The following is a 27,156-nucleotide window of genomic DNA, read 5'->3' as shown; positions in this document are numbered from 1 at the left end:
TTGAATCATAATTGTCATAATAAAGCCTTACACCCATCGTAGTTTTTAAATTACTTTCTCCTATGTGGCCACAGTGCCATGAGGAAGATTTCCGTCCGTCTGCTTTGGTTATTTTCCCATTTTTTTGTAGGGGAAAATATTAGAAAGGTTGTCAGATCTTAGATTTCAGTAAAATTCTCACAGGGGGTATGAACAGCAGTGCCCAGAAGCAAGTATTTGGCAGAGGGGTGGGTGGTTAAGAAGGAGCACAATAAAATTCAGAGGTTCCAGAGCCCTGCTCCTGTGAGCTCCTGTCTAAAATGAGGCCCGTGTACACTCCCCCCCCCCCCCCCCCCACTGGCCACCTTGATTCCAGCTTAATATTGCTGGCACAGTCCTTTCAACAATCCCAGTCTGATCCTAAACATTCTGCTAGGAGGGAGGTCCCATTAGGTTCAGTGGGAACTGCTGCTTGGTAAATATGCTTAAAACTACAGCCTTGAGCTCAGACGGAAGTTCGCTGCCTTGTTCAACACGCAGATTACAAAATGCAGCCGGAGTCTGCCTGGGAATCATGCAGGGCAGGGAGAGAGAGGCTTTAACTCTTTGCACTCCCGCTTTTTTGACCCTTTTTAAATATAGAAACTTTATAAGCAGGGTTTGCATTCATTTGATCCCCCATGGAGAGCAAGAATTACCCCAAAGCACCACGCCAGGAAGTCTTTGCAAATTCAGGAAGAGAATCAACGCTTTCTTGTTTTTGTCTTTTTAAGACTTTCAAACGAATAACCACATGTGAGCAGATGGCTAGTAAAACTTTTTAGGGGCTAATAACCTCCTTATTTGGAAGGTGCAGCAAACTAAGAGTTTATTATGCATCGGGGGAGAAAAATCTACTGAAATGAAGAAGGAAGAAGATGACAGTAGATATATGGATGCACTCTGAATAAAAGTATTCTGAAATGTCCAGGCAAATTATACCCAACGTGCTATTGTATTTAGCTGTCTCCTGAATTTTAAAATTACTCCCCACCCTCCCGAAAAGAACAAAAAAGTACTGTAGGCTGGCGCCGAAGTAACCTTTTGCACAAATTGGGATTCTGAAACGAGGATTCCCAAATGCAGATACAACGTCCCTAACTTAATTTGAACGCTGTGAATAAAAGAGTGACTTCGCCCCAACTTTTAAGTGGCCAGACTGGCCGAGAAAGAAGGCCTGTGCCAAGGGCTGTCATGAGACCCCCTCGACATCTGAAAGTGGAGGCAGCACCAGCTCAAAAGGCGTGGTCTTGGGGACACACATCGGTAGAAGAATCAAGAATTTCCCGATGACAGTGACAAAGTACCATCAGAGGGCCTCCATGCCTCATTTGCGTTCCTCCAGCAAGATAATAACCCGGCATCTGCTGCCGTTTAGTCATCTGGAGTAGGGAGCGACACCCATATGTTACAGATGGGATAATAAGAGAGAATAAATAATCGTCATCTCCGATGACCTCGGCGTCTGCTTCAGCGCCGCTTTCAAACAATCTTTTCAGTTATTCCAATTGCCGTATGGAGCTGTGTAGGTGACGGGATCGGAAATGATGGAATGATCACACATTCAGCCTCAGCGCTTCTCCCGCTTAGCTGGCCTTGGCTTTGAGCCACGTCCCTTCCAAGTCGGCCCCTGAAGTCTGCGGGAAAAGCACAACCTGAATGCTTGATTGCCCCCTCTTCGGATGTGCCATGAGTGACAGAGGTGGGGAAATTTGCACGGCTCTCACAGAAACGCTCCGATTCTAGGCTTGGAACGCCCCTTTTCCAGCTTACAGTCCTGGGCGGCAGTTGACAGAGACCGTGCTTGAGAGGCAACAGGCACAAAGTTCAGCTCTACCGGCCAAGCAAGGCCCAGGCTCCTTGCATTTATGCCAGGCCTAGCCAACCCTTATACTCTGTACCTTTTGCCATTTGCAGGGATCCATGTGGATGTCATCGTAGCCTTTTTGTGGCTGAAATTTACACAGACCACAGCTTAGCCAAAACTTCTGGACATGTCGCCCTTCAACAAGTCTGGGGAAATTTAGGGGGCAGGGATTCTGGTAGGGGCTTGGGCAGGCTGGAATCAGCAGCTCAAAGATTCTAAAGGTTGAAAAAGGTGGAGTCAAACAAGATGGGGAAAAGAAGAGGAGGAGGAGGAGATTGGATTTATACCCCGCCCTTTGCTAGCCAAAGGAGTCTCAGAGCGGCTTACAATCTCGTTCCCCTCCTCACAACAAACACCCTGTGAGGTAGGTGGGGCTGAGAGAGCTCTGAGAGAATTGCTCTTGAGCAGAACAGCCTTGAGAGAACTTGTGGCTGACCTGAGGTCACACCAGCAGGTGCATGCAGAGGAGTGGGGAATCAAACCCGGTTATCACATATAAGAATCCATGCACTTAACCACTACACCAAACTGGCATTTAACCACTACACCAAACTCACTGTGTTAGTCTGTCTGTAGCAGCAGAAAAAGAGCAAGAGACTACTGACATCTTAAAGACTAACAAAATATGTGGCAGGGGATAACCTGTCATGAGTCACTACTGACTTTTTCAGACATCTGAAATATTAGAAGAGATGTATTTATTATTCATTTTTCGAGTCCATTTTTATCCTGCTTCTTTGCTAGGGAGTTCAGGGTGGTGCCACACATAATTCTCCTCTTCTTCCATTTATGCTTTTTTTGTAGCAGGAATTCCTTTGCATTTTTGGCCACACCTACCCCTGATGTAGCCAATTCCCCTGGAGCTTACAGTAGGTCCTGTACAAAGAGCCCTGTAAGCTCTTGGAGGATTGGCTACATCAGGGTGTGTGGCCTAATATGCAAAGGAGCCCCTGCTAGAATTCTATCTCTGGACCCTGTACAAAGAGCCCTGTAAGCTCTTGGAGGATTGGCTACATCAGGGTGTGTGGCCTAATATGCAAAGGAGTTCCTGCTACAAAAAAGCCCTGCTCCTAATTAACTCTGTGAGGCAAGTTAGGCAGAGAAGGAATGATGTTCTCAAGGTAGTCCAATAAGCATTACGGCAAGTAGGGACGTGAGCCCAGTTAGACAGAGATGGCCCTGTCACTAGGCAAATTAGGCCAAGGGGACGTTGAATTGGGCTCTCTCCCCCTCCTGGTGCCCTAGGCAAATGCCCTGGCTGCCACCTGCTGCCCTCCTCCATGGTGGCAGTGTGTCCCACCGCCCGCACCCTTCTGCCCCCCCAGGGGGGGTCACGTGTGGTGAAGTAGGGTAGGGAGGGCACCTGGTCAGCTCCCGGCATGCAGCGCTCTCTTTAAGTGCCACAGAGAGCTTGTGTGCTGGCCTGCTGGCTTTGCTTCACCTCCCTTCCGGGGGGGGAACCCCACAGCACTGCGGAGGAAGGTGGTGGGCTTGCCTAGGGTGCTGTGTGCCCTAGGTCTGTCCCAGCAGCTAGATTTTCTTTTGGGGGATTTTTTTTGTACTTTGTGTGTCTATGTGTGTGTGCAGCATGCCTGGAAGTCGTGGTGACTTCTGGTGACCCTTGTTGGGTATGGAGGATGTTTCAGAAAGATGGCTTGGTATGGCCTGCCTCTGCCTCCCGCTCCGAGTATTCCTTGGATGTCTCCCTTCCAAGTACTGGCCTTTCTTGGCTTCTGAGATCTGATGAGATCAGGCTTGCCTGGACTATCTAGGTCAGGGTGACCCAGCCAGGTTTTCTAACTGTGATAGCTAGTAAGCTTTAATGCAGTTCAGTGGCCCAGAATGTCCATGGGACCACCAGCATATCACAACAGGCCTGTGCTTGCTCACATATGAACATATGAAGCTGCCTTATACTGAATCAGACCTTTGGTCCATCAAAGTCAGTATTGTCTTCTCAGACTGGCAGCGGCTCTCCAGGGTCTCAAGCTGAGGTTTTTCGCACCTATTTGCCTGGACCCTTTTTTTGGAGATGCCAGGGATTGAACCTGGGACCTTCTGCTTACCAAGCAGATGCTCTGAGCCACAGTCCCTCCCCTCACTTGGAATGCAGACTTGCGACTGAATTCTCATTACGCTTAACCATGTGCAACTATCATAGGTTTCTGCAGACCAGGAAAGAAATCCCTGGAGACCAGCAATGTCTGTCACTTCAATACATCTCACTCTATTCATCCTCCAAAGAGCTCAGGTTGATGTACTTGGTTCTCCATCACTCTTTTATCCTCACAACAACCCTGTGGAGTAGGCTAGGCTGACAAAGAGTGCAATGGGCCCAAGGTCACCCAGCAAGGTTCTTGACAGAGTGGAGATTTGAGCCTGGGTTTGTCAGATACTAGTCCGACATTCTAACTCAGGGATGTCGAACGCATTTGTTATGAGGGCCGGATCTGACATAAATGAGACCTTGTCAGGCCGGGTCATGTGTGTACCTATTTAAGATTACCGTAGGTAGCAGAGATATAAACTTTATAAAGGACACAGACAAAACAATTAAATATTTTCTTTTTTTAAAACTTTAAACATTTGTCTTAAAGGTGCTTTCTTTGTATCTCTCCCATGCAGTCCAGGGAACTGGGCAAAGGAAGCTCTGGCTCTTTCCTTCCCCAAGGGACCAGGAGGGGAAGAGCCTCAGCCAATAGAAGGAAGAGAGGCTTGGCTCAGTAGCTCTGCTGTGTGACTGGGAGAGCCTGGCAAAGCAAGCTATTGCTCCTCCCTTCCTCCTCAAGGGAGGAGCCTCAGCCAATGGAGAAAACAGAGGCTTTGCTCTGTAACTCCTGTGCAGTTGAGCAAGCCTTGCAAAGCAAGCTGTTATGCAGAAGGAAGCAAGAGAGAGGAAGAAGAAAGCAGATGACAGCCAGTTGCTCGGGGGCCTGACGGGAACCTTTCGGGGGCCTAATTTGGCCCCTGGGTCGCATGTTTGACACCCCTGCTTTAATTTCACGTGCAGCTGTTGGAATGACCTTGAGTTAGCCATGGCTTTCGCAAGAGTTTTCCTTGAAAGGGCAGCTGCTGTGAGAGCCCTCTCAACCTCACCCATCTCACAGGGTGTCTGTTGTGGGGGTGGGATGATATAGGAGATTGTAAGCCACTCTGAGTCTCTGATTCAGAGAGAAGGGTTGGGTATAAATCTACAGTCTTCTTCTAACTGTTGCATCACACCAGCAATTTATCACATTTAGATTTATTGGCAAGTCTGTGTTACAGTTAATTTTCCTGGATGTGTTCAGATATGTGCTTACAGAGGACAGAGTGGAGTTGTTTTCTGTTGCTCCAGAAGGTTGGACCAGAACCAATGGACTGAAATTAAATCAAAAGAGATTTGGGCTAAACAAGAGAGCCAGTTTGGTGTAGTGATTAAGTGTGTGGACCCTTATTCGGGAGGATCAGGTTTGATTCCCCACTTCTCCACTTGCAGCTGCTGGAATGCCCTTAGGTCAGCCATAGCTCTGGCAAAGCTGTCCTTGAAAGGGCAGCTTCTGGGAGAGCTCTCTCAGCCCCACCCACCTTACAGGGTGTCTGTTGCAGGGGATGAAGATAAAGGAGATTGTAAGCTGCTCTGAAAGTGGGCCCCGTGGCACAGAGTGGTAAAGCTGCAGTACTGCAGTTGGAGCTCTCTGCTCACAACCAGAGTTCGATCCCAGTGAAAGCTGGTTCAGGTAGCTGGCTCCAGGTTCACTCAGCCTTCCATCCTTACGAGGTCGGTAAAATGAGTACCCAGCTTGCTGGGGGGAAAGTGTAGATGACTGGGGAAGGCAATGGCAAACCACCCCATAAAAAGTCTGCCGTGAAAACGTGAAAGCAACGTCACTCCAGAGTTCAAAACGACTGGTGCTTGCACATGAGACTACCCTTACCTTTAAGCTGCTCTGAGACTGATTCAGAGAGAAGGGTGGGGTATAAATCTACGGTCTTCTTTCTGACAGTTGGTGTGGTTCCTCAGTGGAACAGGCTTCCTCGGGAGGTGGTGGGCTCTCCTTTGGAGGTTTTCAAACAGAGGCTAGATGGCCATTTGACAAAAATGCCAATTCTGTGGATCTGGCAGATTGAGAGAGGGAAGGGAGGAGGAGATGAGCCAGTGCTCTCCTCTTGTGGCCTTTTTTTATATGTCCAGGGTAATCCCATTTGCCCTTTGTGGTCAGGAAGGAATCTTCCTCCCAGACAGACTGGCCAGGGATCCTGAAGGGGTTTGTTTTGCCTTTCTCTGGGCATTGGGTGGGGGTCACTGGGAGAAAAGATGGAGGGTAGTTGTGAATTCTTCACCCAAAGGACAATTAACACATGGAATTCACTGCTACAGGAAGTGGTGTCAGCTACAAGCATAGACAGCTTCAAGAAGGGATTGGATCAACATCTGGAGCAGAGGTCTATCAGTGGCTATTAGCCACAGCTTATTGTTGGAACTCTCTGTTTGGGGCAGTGATGCTCTGTATTCTTGGTGCTTGTGGGGGGGGGCACAGTGGAAGGGCTTCTAGTGTCCTGGCCCCACTGATGGACTTCCTGATGGCACCTGGGTTTTTTTGGCCACTGTGCGACACAGAGTGTTGGACTAGAAGGGCCATTGGCCTGATCCAACATGGCTTCTTTTATGTTCTTAATTCCCTGCGGTGTGCAGGTTAGACTAGATGACCCTTGAAGCCACTTCCAGCTCTATGTTTCCAACACGTCATCTTGACCTTCCAGGGTTACAAGCCTATTGCATGCTCCCAGATTCCATTGTCTGGTGTCTGCCAGACCCCCCACAAAACAGACCGCTCCTCTTACTCCTTGGTCCACCTTTTCCCCCCTTGCATCCATGTACCAACCACACAAAGATGACTCTTATTAGCTCAGTGGCCTGCTTAAGAGAAAGTTTTGCCTACTGCCTGCGACAGAAGGACATTGAGGGTTCCTGCTGTAACCCTCGGGGGCAGAAAATTAGCATCTTCCTATCATAAACCCCCACTGGTGGCCTTATGATTCCATCTGGGTTCAACTACTGTAATAGTAAATAAAACAAAGTTTGAAACCGGTGGCACCTTTAAGACCAACAAGTTTCATTCATGGTACAAGCCTTCGTGTGCACGTAGAATTGTGCATACTCATGAAAGCTTATACCTTGAATAAAATTTGGTTGGCCCTACGGATGCCACTGGAAAATTCAAGAACTTTGTGCTGCTGCTTCAGACCAACACAGCCACCCACCTGAATGGTAAATACATTAGATTTGAGTCCAGGAGTACGTACGAGACCAACAAGCGTTTCAGGGTGTAAGCTTTTGAGAGCCACAGCTCCCTTCATCTGACACGAGCAGAACAGAAGTGGAGATCTGAGTCTTTTTATCCTGGGGGGGAGGGTCATTGTAAAGAATTCCTGTGAAGGATTCAAAGCTACAATGCATATTGTAATCAGACTGACTAGGGCAGAGGGGGGACATTTGGGGGCAGAAAATGAGCATCTGTAGTGAGATATTAGGGTTTGTAGAATCTTTCGGGCTCAAGTGCCGTGTTCTACTGGAGAAAGTTTTTCTTCCAGACGTTTCGTTCTCAGCTGCGGAGAACATCCTCAGTGGCGCAGCCGGAGCAGGCGTTCTGACCTTCTTGGCTGCTGTGCATTGTAGTGAGATAGGTAGGAGTCCCGTGGCGAAAAGTGATAAAGCCGCAGTACTGCAGTCCAAGGTCTCTGCTCATGACCTGAGTTCGATCCTGGTGGAAGCTAGGTTCAGGCAGCCAGCTCAAGGTTGACTCAGCCTTCCATCCTTCCGAGGTCGGTAAAATGAGTACCCAGCTTGCTGGGGGGGGGGGGAAGTGTAGATGACTGGGGAAGGCAGTGGCAAACCACCCTGTAAAAAGTCTGCCGTGAAAACGTCATGATGCGACGTCACCCCATGGGTTGGAAACGTCTGGTGCTTGCACTGGAGCTTTACCTTTAGTGAGATAAGTATTCCGCGGGGAGGGGTGTGTATAAATAGTTATCACTGCAAAGTCAAGGCCAAAGGGAGGAAGGGTCACAGCTCAATTTTACTCCTCAAATCTCGGAGAAAAGCAACCTTCCTTTGCTGCTGGTTGACTGCTGGTAGCAAAGAGTAATCACATCTCCCCTCCCCCCCTCCTTGTGTAATTACTTTGCTTTTGCCTTTGTGTCTGATCAATGGGTCCTACGGTCTCCTTTGCTATGTCTTAGAGCAACTGCGTTATCACCTGACCACGTCTTTATTAGCAGCATTTTAAATAAGTATCTCCAAAAGAGACATTAGAAGGAAAAGGTGCTCCGCTCTCTCAGAGTGCCAAAGGCTTGGGCAGGGGAGACCTCTTGCCCGAGGCCAAGTCATAATCCCTGATCCGTGGGCCAGATTGGGCCACGCCGTTTCTTACGGCTCTCGTGCCTTTTTGAGGAAGACAGATGGCTACAGCTTAGACATAAACAGGATAGGGCAATTCTGAAACGATAAAAATGAATCATTCCTACATCTCTATGGCATGGCAGTGAGTCCGCGCACATCATCTCCGAAATCCTTCCGACAGTGCTTTAAATTCATTCTGTATCACATGAGCACACGAAGACGCTTTATACCGAATCAGATCAGTGATCCATCAAGGTCGCTGTTGTCTACTCAAACTGGCAGCAGCTCTCCAAGGGTCTCAGGCAGAGAAAGGTCTTTCGCAACCCTTTCTAACTAGGACCGATTTTCCACTGGCCTTACCTCGCTCTCGCTCTCCTCTTCTCCGCGGGGCTTCTGTCGGATTTTGCACAAGCTGCCCCGAGCCTGCAACTCGCTCCACCTCTTCCGTGCAGCAAACAAGATCCAGTTTCTGTTTGCTGTGCCAAAAAGGTGAAGCTCGTTGCAGCCCTGGGGCAGATAATATGAAATCCGACAGAAGCCCCGCAGAGAAGAGGAACGTGAGAGCAGCGTAAGGCTAGCGGGAAATGGGTCACAGTGAATACGAAACCTTTTAAAAATCTGTGCTGTAAAACTGTCCTTGCCAAGGCGTTTTCCAATATGAGGCTTATATTGCCTTTCAGACTCTCCTGCGCTATGGAAGGGACAGCTAGTGCACTCCTTAGCAGAAGTTACACCCTGCTAAATCCACTGAAGTCAGTGGGCTTCAAAGAGCGTAAGAAGAAGAAGAAGATATTGGATTTATATCCCGCCCTCCACTCCGAAGAGTCTCAGAGCGGCTCACAATCTCCTTTACCTTCCTCCCCCACAACAGACACCCTGTGAGGTAGATGAAGATATTGGATTTATATCCCGCCCTCCACTCCGAAGAGTCTCAGAGCGGCTCACAATCTCCTTTCCCTTCCTCCCCCACAACAGACACCCTGTGAGGTAGATGAAGATATTGGATTTATATCCCGCCCTCCACTCTGAAGAGTCTCAGAGCGGCTCACAAGCTCCTTTACCTTCTTCCCCCCCAACAGACACCCTGTGAGGTAGATGAAGATATTGGATTTATATCCCACCCTCCACTCCGAAGAGTCTCAGAGCGGCTCACAATCTCCTTTCCCTTCCTCCCCCACAACAGACACCCTGTGAGGTAGATGAAGATATTGGATTTATATCCCGCCCTCCACTCCGAAGAGTCTCAGAGCGGCTCACAAGCTCCTTTACCTTCCTCCCCCACAACAGACACCCTGTGAGGTGGGTGGGGCTGGAGAGGACTCTCATTGCAGCTGCCCTTTCAAGGACAACCTCTGCCAGAGCTATGGCTGACCCAAGGCCATGCTAGCCGGTGCAAGTGGAGGAGTGGGGAATCAAACCCGGTTCTCCCAGATAAGAGTCCGCACACTTAACCACTACACCAAACTGGTAAGTGGCCTTAGGATTGCACTCTTAAGTAAACAAGATGGAGAGAGTGCAAGAGGGGCATGTATAATTCAGATGAGCGTTCTGACAAATACTGGCTTGAATCATATAGCGACAGGTGACCCCCCACCAAGTGGATAAAAAAATCTGGCAGGGTGGCCCGCCCATGGTTAGAGTATATCTTTCTGAAAACCTAGAGAGAAGAGAAGCGTGAGAGTGGCATTAGGCTAGTGGGAAATCGGTCTAGTTCTTTTTTAAGCTGGCGATGCTGGGGATTGAGCCCCCAACCTTCTGCATGCCAAGGAGAGGCTCCACCCACTAAGCCACGGGCCCTCCCCTGTATTGGGTGTACTCAAGGCTTGCCCGGCAGCACTTGGTAACTGGGTTAGGCTTCAGCAAGATTTGAACTGTGAACTTCCTAGCCGACAGTTCCAGATTCATGGCCACTATGCCCCATACTAGGAATTGTATTGATGGGCTACACATTCCCACAATGGGGCGAATAGCAGCTCCTCGGTGTCATTTCACATTCAAGTCACCACTCCCCACAATCCATGTTAGCCCTCCCCTCCCCACACCCCCCCAGGAATTAAGTTCCAAGCATGGAACTCCAAGGACACATCTGCAGACAGGACAAACCGGGGCACGAGGACTTCATAACATCCGAACAGGCCCTTTCAACAGATTCTTTTACTTTTTACCGTTTTTACAGCCTAAGTCATAAACAGCAAACCATGGGATGTAGAACGTAGAACAGGGGTGTCGAACTCCTTTGTTACAAGGGATGGTTTTGACATAAACGAGACCTTGTCGGGCCAGGCCATGCGTGTACCTATTTAAGATTAGGTAGCAGAGAGATTGAGAGCCCCGTGGCGCAGAGTGGTAAAGCTGCAGTACTGCAGTCGGAGCCCTCTGCTCATGACCTGAGTTCGATTCCAGTGGAAGCTGGTTCAGGTAGCTGGCTCCAGGTCGACTCAGTCTTCCATCCTTCCGAGGTCGGTAAAATGAGTCGCCAGCTTGCTGGGGGGGGGGGGGAGTGTAGATGACTGGGGAAGGCAATGGCAAACCACCTCGTAAAAAGTCTGCCGTGAAAACGTTGTAAAAGCAACGTCACCCCAGAGTCGAAAACGAACTACCTTTACCTTTTTTTAGCAGAGATATAAACTTTTTAAAGGACACAGACAAACATGACTAAAGATTTTTTTTTAAACCCTTAAAACATGCTTGAAAAATTAGCACTTGTTGGTCTTAAAGGTGCTTTCTTTGTATTTCTCCCATACAATCCAGGGAACTGGGCAAAGGAAGCTCTGGTCAGCTCTTTCCCCCTCTCCTCGGGGAACCAGGAGGGGAAGGAGCCTCAACCAATGGAGAAAATCGAAGTTTTGCTCTGTAGCTCCTGTGCGATTGAGTAAGCCTTGCAAAGCAAGCTGAGATGCAGAAGGAAGCAAGAAAGAGGGAGAAGGAAGCAGACAAGAGCCAGTTGCTCGGGGGCCTGATAGGAGCTTAATTCTAGGTTTCATAAGGTTGACGCACACAACAAAAGCTTATACTCAGAATTAAACTTTGTTAGACTTAAAGATGCCACTGAACTCCAATGTTGTTCGATTTTCTATGAGGCATCTCAAAACCACGTGGTGTAGAGGCTGCTTGTCGAACTAAGTTGTGAGAGATGCAGGTTCAAATCCCCACTCTGCTGCTCTGAGCGCACCTGCTGCCTTTCCGGACTTTGGGAGGCCTTGGCGAAGTTGGGGGTGTGTGGCAGTGAGTGTGCTCAAAGCCGGGCTCTGAGTGCACCTGCTGCCTTCCGGACTATGCTGGGGCCTCCCAAGGCTCAGGAGGCCTCGGTGGTGGGTCACAGTGACATCATCAGTGATGTCACTGGGGCTCGCGTGCGCGGCTATGATGATGATGATAATGATATTGGATTTATATCCCGCCCTCCACTCCGAAGAGTCTCAGAGCGGCTCACAATCGCCTTTATCTTCCTCCCCCACAACAGACACCCTGTGAGGTGGGTGGGGCTGGAGAGGGCTCTCACAGCAGCTGCCCTTTCAAGGACAACCTCTGCCAGAGCTATAGCTAACCCAAGGCCATTTCAGCAGCTGCAAGTGGAGGAGTGGGGAATCAAACCCGGTTCTCCCAGATAACAGTCCGCAGACTTAACCACTACACCAAACTGGCTATACCACTGGGGGGCGGAGGAGTGGGGTTCGGCCTGGGGTGCAGGTACCCCTAGCGCCGGGCCTGGCCCTGAAGCAAAGGGAAGGGCTCCAAACCACGGGATCCCCTGCCCCCGACTGGAGATTGGCAAGCCTAACAGAAACACAGACACAGATCAATGGGAGAGAGCAGGTGCTTGAAGTGGAGGGCTTCTCTCCAACACAGCTCCTACTGGAGAGAAGGTGATGCAGAAGCTCCTTCTAATCTCCCGGTCTTGGCTTGGGTGAGGATGACACAGCGGGGGCAGTCACGGTTGCTGGCTCGTCAGTTCAATCGGAAACAGGGCCCCTGTTAAAACAGACTTGCCAATCCCTGCGAGATGTGTGCAAACTTCAGCTCCGGCAGCACTAGGGAAGGGAGCGAGGGCTCCCACGCCTCACCGTGCTTGGACCACAGACGGGAGCCGTTTGCCTCTTCTCTCGCTCTCCCCGCTAAGCAGAAGGATGCGATTTTGTTCGAGACGAAAATACCAGCCAGAAATCCAGCGCTCGTTAAGAGGCACCAAATGGGACCACCCGAAAAAGAACCGCTTCTGTGCTTGCGAGACATTTACAAGCATCCCTTCCCGCAATGCCTCCCCCCCTCCATGTGTCATTTGAGCTGTCGTCAGCTGCAGCAATTGGGAACAGAGTCCTGTGGTTCACCTCCCCCTCCCTTCTCCATCTCCCAAGGGAAGAGGCACACATGGTACTTCTGAATTTCCTCTCTTCACACTTTCGTCTCTTCGGGGAATTTAATATCGCACATTCACAAAATTGGCACGACGGCACAGGCCGGGGAAAGGCTGCTTTATATAGTCACCAGAACAGAGGAGGGAAATTGTTCTGAACGGAACCACCTCAGTTGCAGGCAGAGACCACTCAAGTGTGGCGTGAGGGTCAAGAGCAGGGGTCCTCAAACTACGGCCCGCGGGCCAGATGCGGCCCACTGAGGACGTTTATGCGGCCCGTCGGGTTATGGCAAAATCAGGCCGGAAGTGACGTTCGACCTAAACTCGCGTTAGCAATGCACACTTCCGGCACTGGGCTGAGGCGGTGGAGACAGAGTGTGAGGTGATACCGAGGTGAGGTGCGTTCCCAGGCCGGGGTGTGTGGTGTGGGGAAGGGAGAGAGATGCAGAAGACGGAGAACTGACGGCCCGCGGCCTTGTACAGTAACGGCAGTCCGGCCCTCCAACAGTCTGAGGGACGGTGAACTGGCCCCCTTTTTAAAAAGTTTGAGGACCCCTGGTCAAGAGTGTTAGACTAGAGACAGGGGTGTCAAGCTCAGGAAGGCCAGATATGACATAATTGAGACCTTGTCAGGCTGGGCCATGTGTGTCATAAAATGTAATGCCGGGTAGGTGAAGTAAACTTTGTAAAGGACACAAACAAAATTAAAACAAAATTGAAACCTGAAATAAAATACGTTTGAAACATTACAACGCTTGCAATATTTTGTTTATTTAACAGTCTCTGATATCTGACAATTCTTGCTGTGAGGAACCTCAGCCAATAGAAGAAAGAGAGGCCTGGCTCAGTAGCTTCGCTGTGTGATTGAGAGAGCCTAGCCAGCAAAGCAAGCTTTCCCTCCCTGCTCTTCCTCTCCAAGGGAGACGCCTCAGCCAATGGAGAAAATAGAGGCTTTGCTCTGTAGCTCCTGTGTAATTGAGCAAGTCCGGCAAAGCAAGCTGTGATGTAGAAGGACGCAAGAAAGAGAGAGAGAAAGAAGCAGATGGCAGCCAGATGCTTGAGGGCCTGATAGGAACCCTCCAAGGGCCTCATCCGGCCCTTGGGCCACATATTTTAACACCCCTGGACTAGAATCTTGGAGACCTGGGTTCAAATTAGGGCTGCCAGTTCTGGGTTGGAGAATACCTGGAGATTTTGTGGGTGGAGTCTGGGACCTCAGGAATGTATTATGACACAGAGTCCACCCTTCAGAGCAACCATTTTCCTCCAAGGACTCTTGAAAGTCTGGAGATCAACAGTAATAGCAAGAAAGATCTCCAGGTGATACCTGGAGGTTGGCAACCCTAGTTCAAACCCAGTCCTCCATGACGCTCATTGGGTGCTCTGAGGACAGTCGCATTTTTTTGGCCTCACCCCACTTCATAGGATTTTTGTGTGGATAAAATGGGAAAGGGAAAAACATATATGTCCCCCCGCCCCAAGAAAATCTTGGAGTTGGGCTGCGGTAAGAATGTACTAGGTATATTTGAATGTTTAAAGTAAAGGTAGTCCCCTGTGCAAGCACCAGTCGTTTCCGACTTTGCGGTGACGTCACATCACGGCGTTTTCATGACTTTTTACGGGGTGGTTTGCTGTTGCCTTCCCCAGTCAAAGTGGATTCTGAGCCACTTTCCCCCCTGCAAGCTGGGTACTCATTTTACCGACCTCGGAAAGATAGAAGGCTGAGTCAACCTTGAGCCAGGTACCTGAACCCAGCTTTCGCCGGGATCAAACTCAGGTCATGAGCAGAGAGCTTGTACTGCAGTACTGCAGCTTTATCACTCTGTGCCACGGGGCTCCTTATTTGAATGTTTATTCACCCCAAAATATCTTCTGGCACATATAAATGGGTAGAATGTCAGGGAGGCGAAGTTGTGCTTTTTTCCCCACAACGTGCTTTTTCCAAGTGTGACGGCTGCTATCATGGGGAGTGTTTGAACACGGAACCCTACCCCACCCTTCTTAGAGAAACTGCCACTCAGTTCTTCTCACACTGATCAGCTGGTTCCAAAAAAATGGTGAAGGGAGATGCAGTTGAGAAGAGGTTTGGCACGGAAGAAAGTCTTGCATCCTCTCATATCCCATTTAAATCCCCTTCTCTCCACCCCAATTTCATATGGCTTTGTTTCATTTTTGCTCTTTGATACCCTTCCCTGCCATCTCTACCATGATGTTCTCTGGAATCTGAAACAGATTCCCTATCAAACGTCTCAAATTTTTCCTAGAAGTACTCCCTCTTTAAGGGGCCAAGTCATACATATTTTGGAGTACACAGATCGGGTCTGGGGTCCCCACGCTGTGTCCTTTGTAACAGTCAGATGTGAGTTCTTCAAGCCCCCCCCCCCCCAAGGCAACAACCAGCTATAGGGTTGCCAAGTCCAATTCAAGAAATAGTGGGGACTTTGGGGGTGGAGCCAGGAGACTTTGGGGGTAGAGCCAGAAGGTTGTGACAAGCACTTTGGGGGTGGAGCCAGAAGGTTGTGACAAGCATAATTGAACTTCAAAGGGAGTTCTGGCCATCACATTTAAAGGGAGCTCACACCTTTTACACGACTTCCCTCCATTTGAAATAATGAAGGACAGGGGCACTTTCTTTGGGGGCTCATAGAATTGGACCCCCTGGTCCAATCTTTATGAAACTTGTAGAGGCACTGGATGTTATGCTGCAAATTTGGTGCTTCTACTTAAAAAAACAGCCCCCCCCCAGAGCCCCAGATATCCACAGATCAATTTTCCATTATACCCTATGTGGAATCGGTCTCCATAGGTAATAAAGGAGTGCCCGGCAGACAGTTCCCTCCCCGCCCCCAGCTTTCTGATGACCCTGAAGTGGGGGAAGGGCCTTCAAACCGGGGGATCCCCTGCCCCCATTGGGGATTGGAAACTCTAACCATCTATGTAGGTTTCACTCACAGGCCAAACACTGTTCCCAAAACTGTTTCAGGCTTGGAAAATGGCATGAGGAGGGGGGAAGACTGATGCCTCTTCTCCACACATGGTACAATCTTGGTCTACAGGAGACACTGACAGATTTCGGACTAGGGCTTATTTCGGGCAGAGAGCCCTTTTGCCTCCAAAGCTTATCTCCGTTTTTACACAAGCTGCCACAGAGCTGTGAGTTGGCACACCTCTGTCCTGCAGCAAGCAAGATCCTCTTATAAGCAGTTTCTGCTTGCCACGGGAAAGTGGCATGCCACCTCGCAGCTATGGGGCAACTCGTGCGAAAACAGAGAGAAGTGCTGGGAGCAAAAGGGCTCTCCACCTGGAACCAGCCTAGTGCATCACATTTTAAGAAGGATGTAGACAAGCTGGAACGGGTCCAGAGGAGGGTGACAAAGATGGTGAGGGGTCTGGAGACCAAGTCCTATGAAGAAAGGTTGAAGGAGCTGGGCATGTTTAGCCTGGAGAGGAGGCAGCTGAGAGGTGATATGATCACCATCTTCAGGTACTTGAAGGGCTGTCATCTAGAGGATGGTGTTTTCTGTGGCCCCAGAAGGTAGGACCAGAACCAATGGGTTGAAATTAAATCAAAAGAGTTTCCGGCTCAACATTAGGAAGAACTTCCTGACCGTTAGAGCAGATCCTCAGTGGAACAGGCTTCCTCGGGAGGTGGTGGACTCTCCTTCCTTGGAGGTTTTTAAACAGAGGCTAGATGGCCATCTGACAGCAATGAAGATCCTGTGAATGTAGGGGGAGGTGTTTGTGAGTTTCCTGCATTGTGCAGGGGTTTGGACTAGATGACCCTGGAAGTCCCTTCCAACTCTATGATTCTATGAAAATTGGTCACTATGTGCGAAGGAAGTGACATCTGACCGTTACACCGGATCGGGACTGTGCATTCACATTGTGTACTTCATAATGTCTAAATTGGCAATGCCGTCTGGATCTGATGGGACAACTCAATCCCTGTTCCCTCTAGAAATCAGGCATCCTACATCTTTCTTCTTGGCTTTTTACGGTCTCCATGCTGTGCCAAAGTTTTGCGGGACGACTCCCCGAGGCACATTTCAGCCATCCCACCCAATATCGTCCCAACTGCATCTCTAATCTGTTGCTTAATTGAAACCTCTTAGATTTTTTATGGCTGAGCTGGCAGAAACGGCTGTTCTAGGGAACCTTTTCATCTTCCTTAGCATGCCTGCCGCGGCTGCTAAAAACAGGGCTGGGCGGAAGAAAGGCCTTCCAACCCCCAGCAGTTCATTCCATGGTGGTATGGCGTTCGCAATTCACAGTGTATTGATTCCGGAGAATATGATTTTGAGCCGCTTCCCTCCCTCCAGCTGGCAGGCACCTGGCGCATTCGCTTGCAAATTCTGCTGGGTTTCCCCAGCGCTTTTGTCCTGGAAGCGGTACAGGCTGCGCGCTGCTTGTTTGTGCAGGTGGTGGACAGAAACATCTGGCTGGGTGAGACAAGAATACGATGCGTGGGATGATCCCATGGAGAACTTCTTGTCCCCCTCTCCGCCTCCATTATCAAGGAATAAGGACCAACTGCGCTGAAGACAGCCAGCCAGCCATGGCTATCTTCTCGTGGGTCAGTAACCTTTGTTCTGGCAACAGCGTCCTTTGGGGAAATGATATGCTCAGATGGCCAGAGTACCCACTGAAAGGAACGGGGTTGTATTATTATGGCACTGTTGATTGCACACGACCATGTTTTTACTGCACTGTTTTCTCATTTTTGTAATCCAGCTTTTGCATTGTTTATGGTAAGTCGCGTCCTTACATGGTTTTTTTTTAAATTGCATCGTTTTCTAATTTTTTTTTTTTTGCAATCTGGCTTTATTGCCTTGTTTGCTGTACGTCTTGCAATTTTTATTGCATTGTTTAAAAACTTTGTGATCTGCTTTGAAGCTTAGTAAGAAGGAAGGATCATAAATAAAGTCACTAAATAAACACATATTTGCTTCAAGGTTGCTCATTTCCTAAGGGGATATTACAAGAGGGAGGGCCCACAAAGGATTGCAGTGAAGTGAAATCCTGTCCTGTGCCCCCCACTTCCTCCCCCCCGCCTTTGTTTCTGCATCTGCCCCCCCCCCACTTGCCCCAAATGCCTGTTTTTCCTCCTCCCAGTTGGAGAGCCAGCTTGGTGTCACGGTTAAGAGTGGCAGACTCTAATTTGGAGAACCAGGTTTGATCCCCCCCCCCACATGCAGCAGCTGGGTGACCTTGGGTCAGTCTCTGAGTTGTTCTCTCAAGAGCAGTTCTATCAGAGCTCTCTCAGCCCCACCTATCTCACAGGGTGTCAGTTGTGGGGAAAGAAAGGAAGGAGATTGTGGGGAAAGGAAGGGAAGGGTGGGGTATAAATCCATCTCTTCCTCTTCTTCCTCCTCCTTCCCCCTCCCCAATGCACCCAACTGGTCCTTTCTCATTCACCCAACCCATTTAACTTCCCTCCAAGGGTGGAATTCTAGCAGGAGCTCCTTTGCATATTAGGCCACACACACCCCCCTGATGTAGCCAATCCTTCAAGAGCTTACCAAAAAGAGCTTTGTAAGCTCTTGGAGGATTGGATACATCAGGGGTGTGTGGCCTAATATGCAAAGGAGCTCCTGCTACAATTCCACCCCTGCTTCCCTCAACCAATTCCTCATTTTTGTTTTAGCTGGTTACACCTGATTTTTGTTTGCAATGTCTCCACAAGTGCATTAAGTACAGATATTGCTGCCTACATTTGGAATATTTGTTAACCCCTCCCTTCCCCACACCACCACTTTGATATTTTTGCGCAGACACGGGGGTCACCCTAGGTTTTCAGAAAGATATACTCTAACCACGGGCGGTCCACCCTTCCAGATTTTTTGATCCACTTGGTGGGGGGTTACCTGTCGCTATATGATTCAAGCCAGTATTTGTCAGAACGCTCATCCAAATTTTACACACCCCTCTTGCACTCTCTCTGCCTCCATCTTGTTCACTCACAGTCAGTGTGTCCCTCTAAGCTGAGTTAGTGTGAGCTAGCTCACAACTTTTTAGCCTCCAGCTCACACATTTTTGTCTCAGCGCAGAAAAACGGCCCTAGAGCAAACTAATCTACGCAGTGGCTCACAACTTTAATGCCAGCAGCTTACAAAGTAGAATATTTACTTACAAGACTCCACAGCTTAGAGGGAACGTTGCTTACAGTGCAATCCTAAGGCCAGTTACACTCTTCGAAGCCCACTGACTTCAGTGGACTTAGCAGGGTGTAACTTCTGCTAAGTAGTGTACTGACTGTCGCTTGCATAGCGCAAGAGAGCCTGAGAGGCAATTTAAGCCTCATATTGGAAAACGCCTTGGCAAGGACAGTTTTACAGCACAGATTTTAAAAGGTTTAGTGTTCACTGTTTCTCCCTGCCTTCTGCATTGGGGTCCCCGCCTTATGGAATGGCTTGGTTGAGGAGGTCAGGAAGGCTTCCACAAACTATGCAGAACTGAAGAGCAAAGTTGGAGTCCAACCAAGTTTTATTGAGAATGTGTTAAAAGTAGGGCTTTTTTGTAGCAGGAACTCCTTTGCATATTAGGCAACACACCCCTGATGTAGCCAATCCTCCAAGAGCTTACAGGGCTTTTCGTACAGGGTCCAGAGATAGAATTCTAGCAGGGGTTCCTTTGCATATTAGGCCACACACCCCTGATGTAGCCAATCCTCCAAGAGCTTACAGGGCTCTTATTATAGGGCTTACTGTAAGTTCTTGAAGGACTGGCTATGTCGGGGGTGTGTGTGTGTGAAACCTAATATGCAAATTAGTTCCTGCTAAAAAAAAGCCCTGGTTAAAAGCACACTTCATCAGGCGTATGGGATGGCATTAGCAGTCCTACATATATAGAGAATGGGCAGTGAATTAGTATGCAAAATAGTGAAAATGCTTTAAACAGATTTAAAGAACAGCAAGTTGGGGTCTGGTAATTGTCAGTTTGGGCTGACTGGGCAGAAAAACAGCAAAGGCAAAAAATGTCAGAATTGGAGATTGCTGTTAATGTTGTTAGGTCTTTTAACTGTGAAGAGTAATAAATTAGATTCTGTTGCAATGTTCCATTGGTCTCCTCTAAAGAGTGGGTTAAAATAACAACATCTGCCTGTAGAATCAAGCTGGAGTCTACTCTGTTCAGATACTAATACAAAAATACATTAGAATACAGCCTGTTGGCATATTTAGAATTTTGAAACAGCATGTTGGGCCCAGCAACAAAATGGCTGCTGCAGAAGGTGGAGCCAGCCACAACACAATCGCCACAGCTTAACTTCAATAATACAGTGCAGATCCTTGAGCTCCAGTGGCAGCTGCTGCAAAAGCACCATTTTTAAAAAAAAACCCAAAAAAACTGCACAGCCAATGAAATCTCCAGTAGTCAGTCAGAAGCCTTGTGGGGCCAAAAGCCCTACCTGGCCTCAATCACTTCCTCAAACAACCTTGACAGGTGCCAGAAAAGGGGTCAGCAGGCACTGTGGTGCCCATGTGCACCATGACGGAGACCTCTGCTCTAAGCCCTGATCTTACTACTGGTTTTCTTGGTGCCTCCTTCCTCCTACTCCCCTTCGTTCTTCCATGACAGAGGTAGCCAAACTACGTCTCGGGAGCCACATGTGGCTCTTTCACACACATTGTGCGGCTCTTGAAGCCTCACCACACTGAGCTGGCTTGGGGAAGGCAACTGTTTCTTTAAATCACTTCTCCAAGCCAAGCCATATGGCAGCATTTAAAGTTAAAGTTGCTTTCTTTCCACCTCTCCTCCCTCTCCAATCTATTTGCCTTCTTTCCTTCCAGTTTGGTGTAGCGGTTAAGCGCGTGGACTCTTATCTGTGAGAACCGGGTTTGATTCCCCACTCCTCCACTTGCAGCTGCTGAAATGGCCTTGGGTTAGCCATAGCTCTCACAGAGTTGTCCTTGAAAGGGCAGCTGCTGTGAGGGCCCTCTCAGTCCCACCCACCTCACAGGGTGTCTGTTGTGGGGGAAGAAGATATAGGGATTGTAAGCCACTCTCAGTCTCCGAGATTCAGAGTACAGGGCGGGATATAAATCTAATATCTTCTTCTTCTTTCCTCCCTCCCTCCCAGCTCTCATACATCTGATGTTCATGTCTTGCGGCTTTCAAACATCTGACATTTATTCTATGTGGCTCTTATGTTATGCAAGTTTGGCCACCCCTGGTCCATGATGTCCTCACTCCTTCCTTGTACAGTCCTCCGTTGTCCTGCAGCTTGTCTCTTCGCTTTCCCGTTCAAAGCCTTTCACGGATCACCCCAGCCACCCTTGATCTGCTCCTCCAGCAGCCCTGCAATCCCCTCCCCTTCTCCCCTTCCTTGTCTCGCAGCCATGCAATTTTCATGACCGTTGCTGAACAAACTTCCTTGAACCCAAAGAGAGAAAGAAATCACACTGCCAAGCAGCTGAACGGTCTAACGTAATTGGTCCTAATTGGAAGCGGGATGATCTTCTCTGTCTTCCCCGCTCATTTCCAGACTCTTAATACGAAAACCTGCAAGATGACGAGCAGTTAAAGGGTGCCGATTTCAAAAGCGTGTTTGGGGAAATGTGGATAGACGGGGAAAGTAATTAGCAGAGACCTGCACGTATCCAAATGTTTGAGGATGAAATTAGCATCGACTTCACAGTCACTGGCTCTGAGATTCAGAGGATGCTGTGGGCAATTTTTCTTGGGGCGCACAGAAGTGTCTGTGAGGGGGGCTAGCCCAGCTGCTAGCTGGTTGGAGACAGTTTGCCTCAAGAGTCAGATTCTAGGATACTATTCTTGGGCAGCAGCCAGAACGCCATCTTATACCGCTGTAACCATCTAAATCCACTGAAGTCAGTGGGCTTAGAAGTATCACTGCTTAGGACACACTGTGAATGGCTGCTGGCAATTATATTATTTCTATCCTAGGGGGAAAGACTTTCTGCTTCAAGGCCTACTTAGGCACTATCAGGGATTTGGGGAGGGGGCTTAATGTGTGGCTGCTGGTACCCAGATTTCCGCTCCCACATATTCCCAGCAATGTCTGGTCAAAGCAATGAATGATGGGAAACCAAAGGGGCCAACGATTTTGACTTGGCTCACTGGTCAAGCTGTTGTTTGCAGCAGGGCTTACGGGGTTCTTCTTACAGGGAGCTGCTGGAGGATTGGCTACATCAGGGAGGTGTGGCCTAATATGCAAAGGAGTTCCTGCTACAAAAAAGCCCTCGTTTGCAGTCTCCACTGACCGATCGCTGAATCCCGTGGTATGTGAGGAGAGTATAGGGAATAGGGGAGCATTTGGGCACCTGGCAGAAGACCCATGGAAGGGTAGAAGGAATCCTCCCTTCTTCTTTCTGTGGAGAAGGGTGGGAGATGGGTTTTCTCTCTTCCTCTTGTGTTGGCACTTTGTTTTGCAAAGGCCCACATGGGAGAAGGGGAAGTCACATATAAAGGATATTATAGCATTGGAGAAAGTCCAGAAAAGGGCAAATGGTTTTTATTTAAATGGTTTATGAATATGTGTGTTTGATGTGTTGGTATGTTTGTGGAAGAGCACCTCATTTCGTTGCTCTCTTTTTGTTGAGAACAATGACAATAAATTCATCTATCTATCTATCTATCTATCTATCTAACTAGAATGATTAAAGGGCTGGAACACTTTCCCTATGAAGAAAGGTTGAAACGCTTGGGACTCTTTAGCTTGGAGAAATGTCGACTGCGGGGTGACATGATAGAGGTTTATAAGATAATGCATGGGATGGAGAAAGAAGTACTTTTCTCCCTTTTTCACAATACAAGAACTCGTGGGCATTTGATGAAATTGCTGAGCAGACAGGTTAAAATGGATAAAAGGAAGTACTTCTTCACCCAAAGGGTGAACATGTGGAACATGTGGAATTCACTGCCACAGGAGGTGGTGGCGGCCACAAGCATAGCCAGCTTCAAGAGGGGGTTAGATAAAAATATGGAGCAGAGGTCCATCAGTGGCTTTAAGCCACAGTGTGTATATATATATATATATATATATATATATATATATATATATATATATATATATAAATTTTTTTTGGCCACTGTGTGACAGAGTGTTGGACTGGATGGGCCATTGGCCTGATCCAACATGGCTTCTCTTATGTTCTTTCCTCCAAGGAGCATTAGACAACACCTTTCAAGCAACATTAAACTGATGTGTGGTGATTGCTGCTGCCCTATGAGGAAAGGCTGAGGGGCTTTAGAATGTTCAGTCTGGAGAAGAGGAGGTGGAAGGTGGACATGATTGCTCTCTTGAAGCATTTGAAAGGCTGGGAGGGCAGGGAGCTGTTCTAGTTGGCAGCAAGAGGACTCATAATAATGGGTTTGAATTAAGGGCAGGAAAGTACCCTGCTGGAGATTAGGAAAAACTTTTTTTACAGTCAACGATGGAATCAGTTACCTTAGGAGGTGGTGAGCTCTTCCTCACTGGCAGTCTTTACGCAGCAGCTGGACAAACACCTGTCAGGGATGCTCTAGGGCTGATCCTGCATTGAGCACAGGGTTGGACTAGATGGCTTGTAGGGCCCCTTCCCACTCTGTGATTCTATGAGTCTATTGTGACTCTCCATCCCCCTTCCTTCTCACATGGAGACTCTTGGTCTGAAACCGATTCCGTCTGCTGGTGATGCACACCCCCCTCCCCAAGATTCTAAACTTGGATTAAACTCTGATGATGTTCTCAGTTTGTGGTAAGAAAATGAGTCTCAGTGAAAGCACATCTGTGCAAGACAGACAGAATGAGTTTCTAACTAGGATGGCTTGATCATGTGCAAAGGAGAGAGGATAGAGGCATGGATGTCTGGCAAGAAGTCACGTTCATACACGTGCCAATCTGGCATTGGTTAAAATATGTCAGGGCATTTTTTTTGTAGCAGGAACTCCTTTGCCTATTAGGCCACACACCCCTGATGTAGCCAATCCTCCTGGAGCTTACAGTAGGCCCTGTAAGAAGAGCCCTGTAAGCTCTTGGAGGATTGGCTACATAAGAGGGGTGTGGCCTAATATGCAAAGGAGCTGCTGCTAGAATTCCACCCCTGATGTAGCCAATCCTCCTGGAGCTTACAGTAGGCCCTGTAAGAAGAGCCCTGTAAGCTCTTATAGGATTGGCTACATCAGGGGCGTGTGGCCTAATAGGCAAAGGAGTTCCTGCTACAAAAAAAGCCCTGAAATATGTCATTTTTCACCTCCTCCATTTTGTGCTCACAATAAACCCTGTGAGGTAGGTTAGGCTTAGAAAGAGTGACTGGTGGGCTTCTAGGGCAGAGTGGACATTTGAACCTGAGTCTCCCGGATCCCATCTCAATGCTCTAACCACTATACCATGCTGGCTCTTCTTCAAGAGCAGGTCAATTGCAAGAAGCACAAAGGTGCTCACCAGTTCGGATAGGGATGCTCACTGCAGGCAAGCAATTTATCCCCCTCTCTGTGACGTGGCGCAGAGTGGTAAAGCAGCAGTACAGCAGTACCGTGGTCTGAACTCTCTGCTCATGACCTGAGTTTGATTCCGGCGGAAGCTGGATTCAGGCAGCCAGCCCAAGGTTGACTCAGCCTGCCATCCTTCTGAGGTCGGTAAAATGAGTACCCAGCTTGCTGGGGGGGAAGCGTAAAAGCCTGGGGAAGAAAATGGCAAACCACCCCATAAAAAGTCTGCCGTGAAAACATTGTGAAAGCAAAGTCACCCCAGAGTCGGAAACAACTGGTGCTTGCACAGGGGACCTTTCCTTTCCTGTGACATCAACTATGCTCCGTAGTTTCATGGCCCTTACTCCCGTTCATTAGCTGATGCTTGCAGGAGGTAGGTAGGCCAAGGCTGATACGTGCTGACATCACAGAACTTCCCTCCACTAGACATTACCAGAAAGCTGGGTAGGAGAAAGATCCGGGCTGAAGGCAGCCACATGATCCCCACAGCATCTAATTAGCAGATGCTAAAATGTTTTGGCCTGAAGGGCTCTGCCTGCACGACCAGCTGGCTGCTGTGCGTGGTCCTGGGAATACCCCAAACAACAGATTTGCAGGAACCTGTTTTCATGAGCAGGCTGCTTTTGCTAGACTGAGCTTGAAAATCTCCAAGTGCCATTTTCCCACCGGCGATTCGAAATGCACTGCGGGCCAGGTCTGAACATGCAAAATTCGGTTTTGCACGGCTCAGTTTATTTTGGGTCTTGCATTCAGGATCCGTGTATTTGGATTTTTGTCGTTCAACTGCTCTCTCTGACAACCGCAAATTCATAGTCACAAGGCAAGTTTAAACTAACTTCAGTCCTGCCAAACAAGGGTTCTAATGCACAGGGCGGAGTGTGACATTTGGGCACCTAAGGCAGAAAATCTGTATGGTACCCCTTTTAAGACAGTGCAGAATCTCCCTGTGGATTGTGCCTCATCTGATAGGGCTGTCAGCATTCGGCACGCAGATTGCGTAAGGTAAAGAAAGAAGAAGACTGCAGATTTATACCCCTGCCCTTCTCTCTGAAGCTAAGGCTCAGAGTGGCTTACAATCTCCTATATCTTCTCCTCTCACAACAGACACCCTGTGAGGTGGGTGCGGCTGGGAGACCTCTCAGAGCAGCTGCCCTTTCAAGGACAACTCCTGTGATAGCTACAGCTGACCCAAGGCCATTCCAGCAGCTGCAAGTGAAGGAGTGGGGAATCAAACCCGGTTCTCCCAGATAAGAGAGCTTTGGCTGACCCAAGGCCATTCCAGCAGCTGCAAGTGGAGGAGTGGGGAATCAAACCCGGTTCTCCCAGATAAGAATCCACACCCTTAACCACTACACCAAACTGGGTCTCTGAAGCTCCATGTACAAACACAGCCTCACCACCACTTACTCATTCACTCTATGGTTTATATAAATAAAGATGAAATTTTATAATTCAGTCTCTGACAAATGTCCATTTCATACCCATACCAGATACATTCGCATGTGGAAGAGTTATCAATCTCCAATCCATTCACAATTTGTATTTTGAATGGACTGGAGATTGATTACTTTGTGAATTACTTGCATGAGGAATGGAAGAAATCCTGGTTGAAGCATATAATGAAATGTGTTCTAATATAAGAGGGGTATTTTTTTAACCAATTGGACTGTAAGGTTTTTTTTTACCAATTGGATTGTACATGCAAATATATCTGGCATGGCTACATACAGGGCTTTTTTTGTAGCAGGAGCTCCTTTGCATATTAGGCCACACACCCCTGACATAGCCAGTCCTCTAAGAGCTTACAGGGCTCTTAGTACAGGGCCTACTGTCAGCTCCAGGAGGATTGGCTACATCAGGGGTCTGTGGCCTAATATGCAAAGGAGCTCCTGCTACAAAAAAAGCCCTGGTGCATACTTAAGGCATCATCTCACCTTTATTTTCAATAAGTCCAGAGTTCCCACAAGGAACTTACAAGGAAGGCACCACTTTTCCCTTCCTGACTTCAGAAGAAATCAACACAGAAAGCCCAGTAGGCTGGATCCAGCCAGCTTTTTCATTCAATCTCATCCAGTTGCCCTCATTACAGCCCATGTTCTGCGTGGCTTTTGCTCATGCAGGCCCCATGACCTCTAGCAGCACCTTCATTTGGTGGTCAAAAAGGGACCCCTGTTTTTCTTTTCCACCACAGAAAAAGCTGGTCGAATCCGACTCAGGGTGTGTATGGCAGAAGAAGAAGACTGCAGATGTATACCCTGCCCTTCTCTCTGAATCAGAGACTCAGAGCGGCTTACAATTTCCTTTATCTTCTCTCCCCACAACAGACACTTTGTGAGGTAGGTGTGGCTGAGAGAGGTCTTACAGCAGCTGCCCTCAAGGACAACTCTTGTGATAGCTATGGCTGACCCAAGGCCATTCCAGCAGCTGCAAGAGGAGGAGTGGGGAATCAAACATGGTTCTCCCAGATAAGAGTCTGCACTCTTAACCACTACACCAAACTGGCTCTCTGTGTCAACAAAAGTCAAAATGTTGTCAATTGGTAAATGGCAAAGATGAGATGGCTGGACAGCATTACTGATGTAACTAACACGAATTTGAACAGGCTTTGGAGGATGGTAGAAGACAGGAGGGCCTAGCATGACTTTTTCCATGGGGTCGCAAAGAGTCGGACTCGACTATGCGACTGAACAACAACAACAAAAATGGCAAACAGATTGGCATACATGAAAGAGGCTGAACTCACCCTTTGTTCTTGCGTAGCCACAAAAGTCTGGAATCCGGGTGCCACTCCGAATCCTAACTCTTGGACAAACGGTGGCTCAGACTGACTGTGGATCTGGACTTTGACTCCTGCTTCGAATGTAGTTTCATCTGTCAAGAGAGCAAGAAAAGTTTCCTCAGCTGGGCTGTCTCTTGTGGTTTCAGTGCTCATCCATGGACAGATGCTGCAAGCTGGAACAGTAACCATAATAATTCTGTGCCAACAAAAGTCAAAATTTTGTCAACTGGTAAAAGGCAAACACATTGGCATACAATCGCTCAGTTTTTCAAAGGATATTTTACCTTGGCAACCAACAGGGAGAGCTGAGTGCTTTTAAGCAACAC

General features: G+C 48.5%; 1 protein-coding gene across 1 annotated transcript in view; it reads right to left on the bottom strand.

The window, feature by feature from the left end:
* ASIC2 (acid sensing ion channel subunit 2) overlaps nt 1-27,156 on the bottom strand; it is a 786,273-nt gene that overhangs the window by 32,341 nt on the left and 726,776 nt on the right. The window contains exon 3 of the mRNA XM_060256113.1: nt 26,795-26,922. Within this exon, the coding sequence (XP_060112096.1) occupies nt 26,795-26,922 (128 nt within the window). The remainder of the gene's footprint in view (nt 1-26,794; nt 26,923-27,156) is intronic.

Source organism: Heteronotia binoei, chromosome 15 (assembly GCF_032191835.1).
Source record: "Heteronotia binoei isolate CCM8104 ecotype False Entrance Well chromosome 15, APGP_CSIRO_Hbin_v1, whole genome shotgun sequence".
NCBI classification, from domain to species: Eukaryota; Metazoa; Chordata; class Lepidosauria; order Squamata; family Gekkonidae; genus Heteronotia; species Heteronotia binoei.
This window is presented reverse-complemented; position numbering and strand designations above follow the sequence as displayed.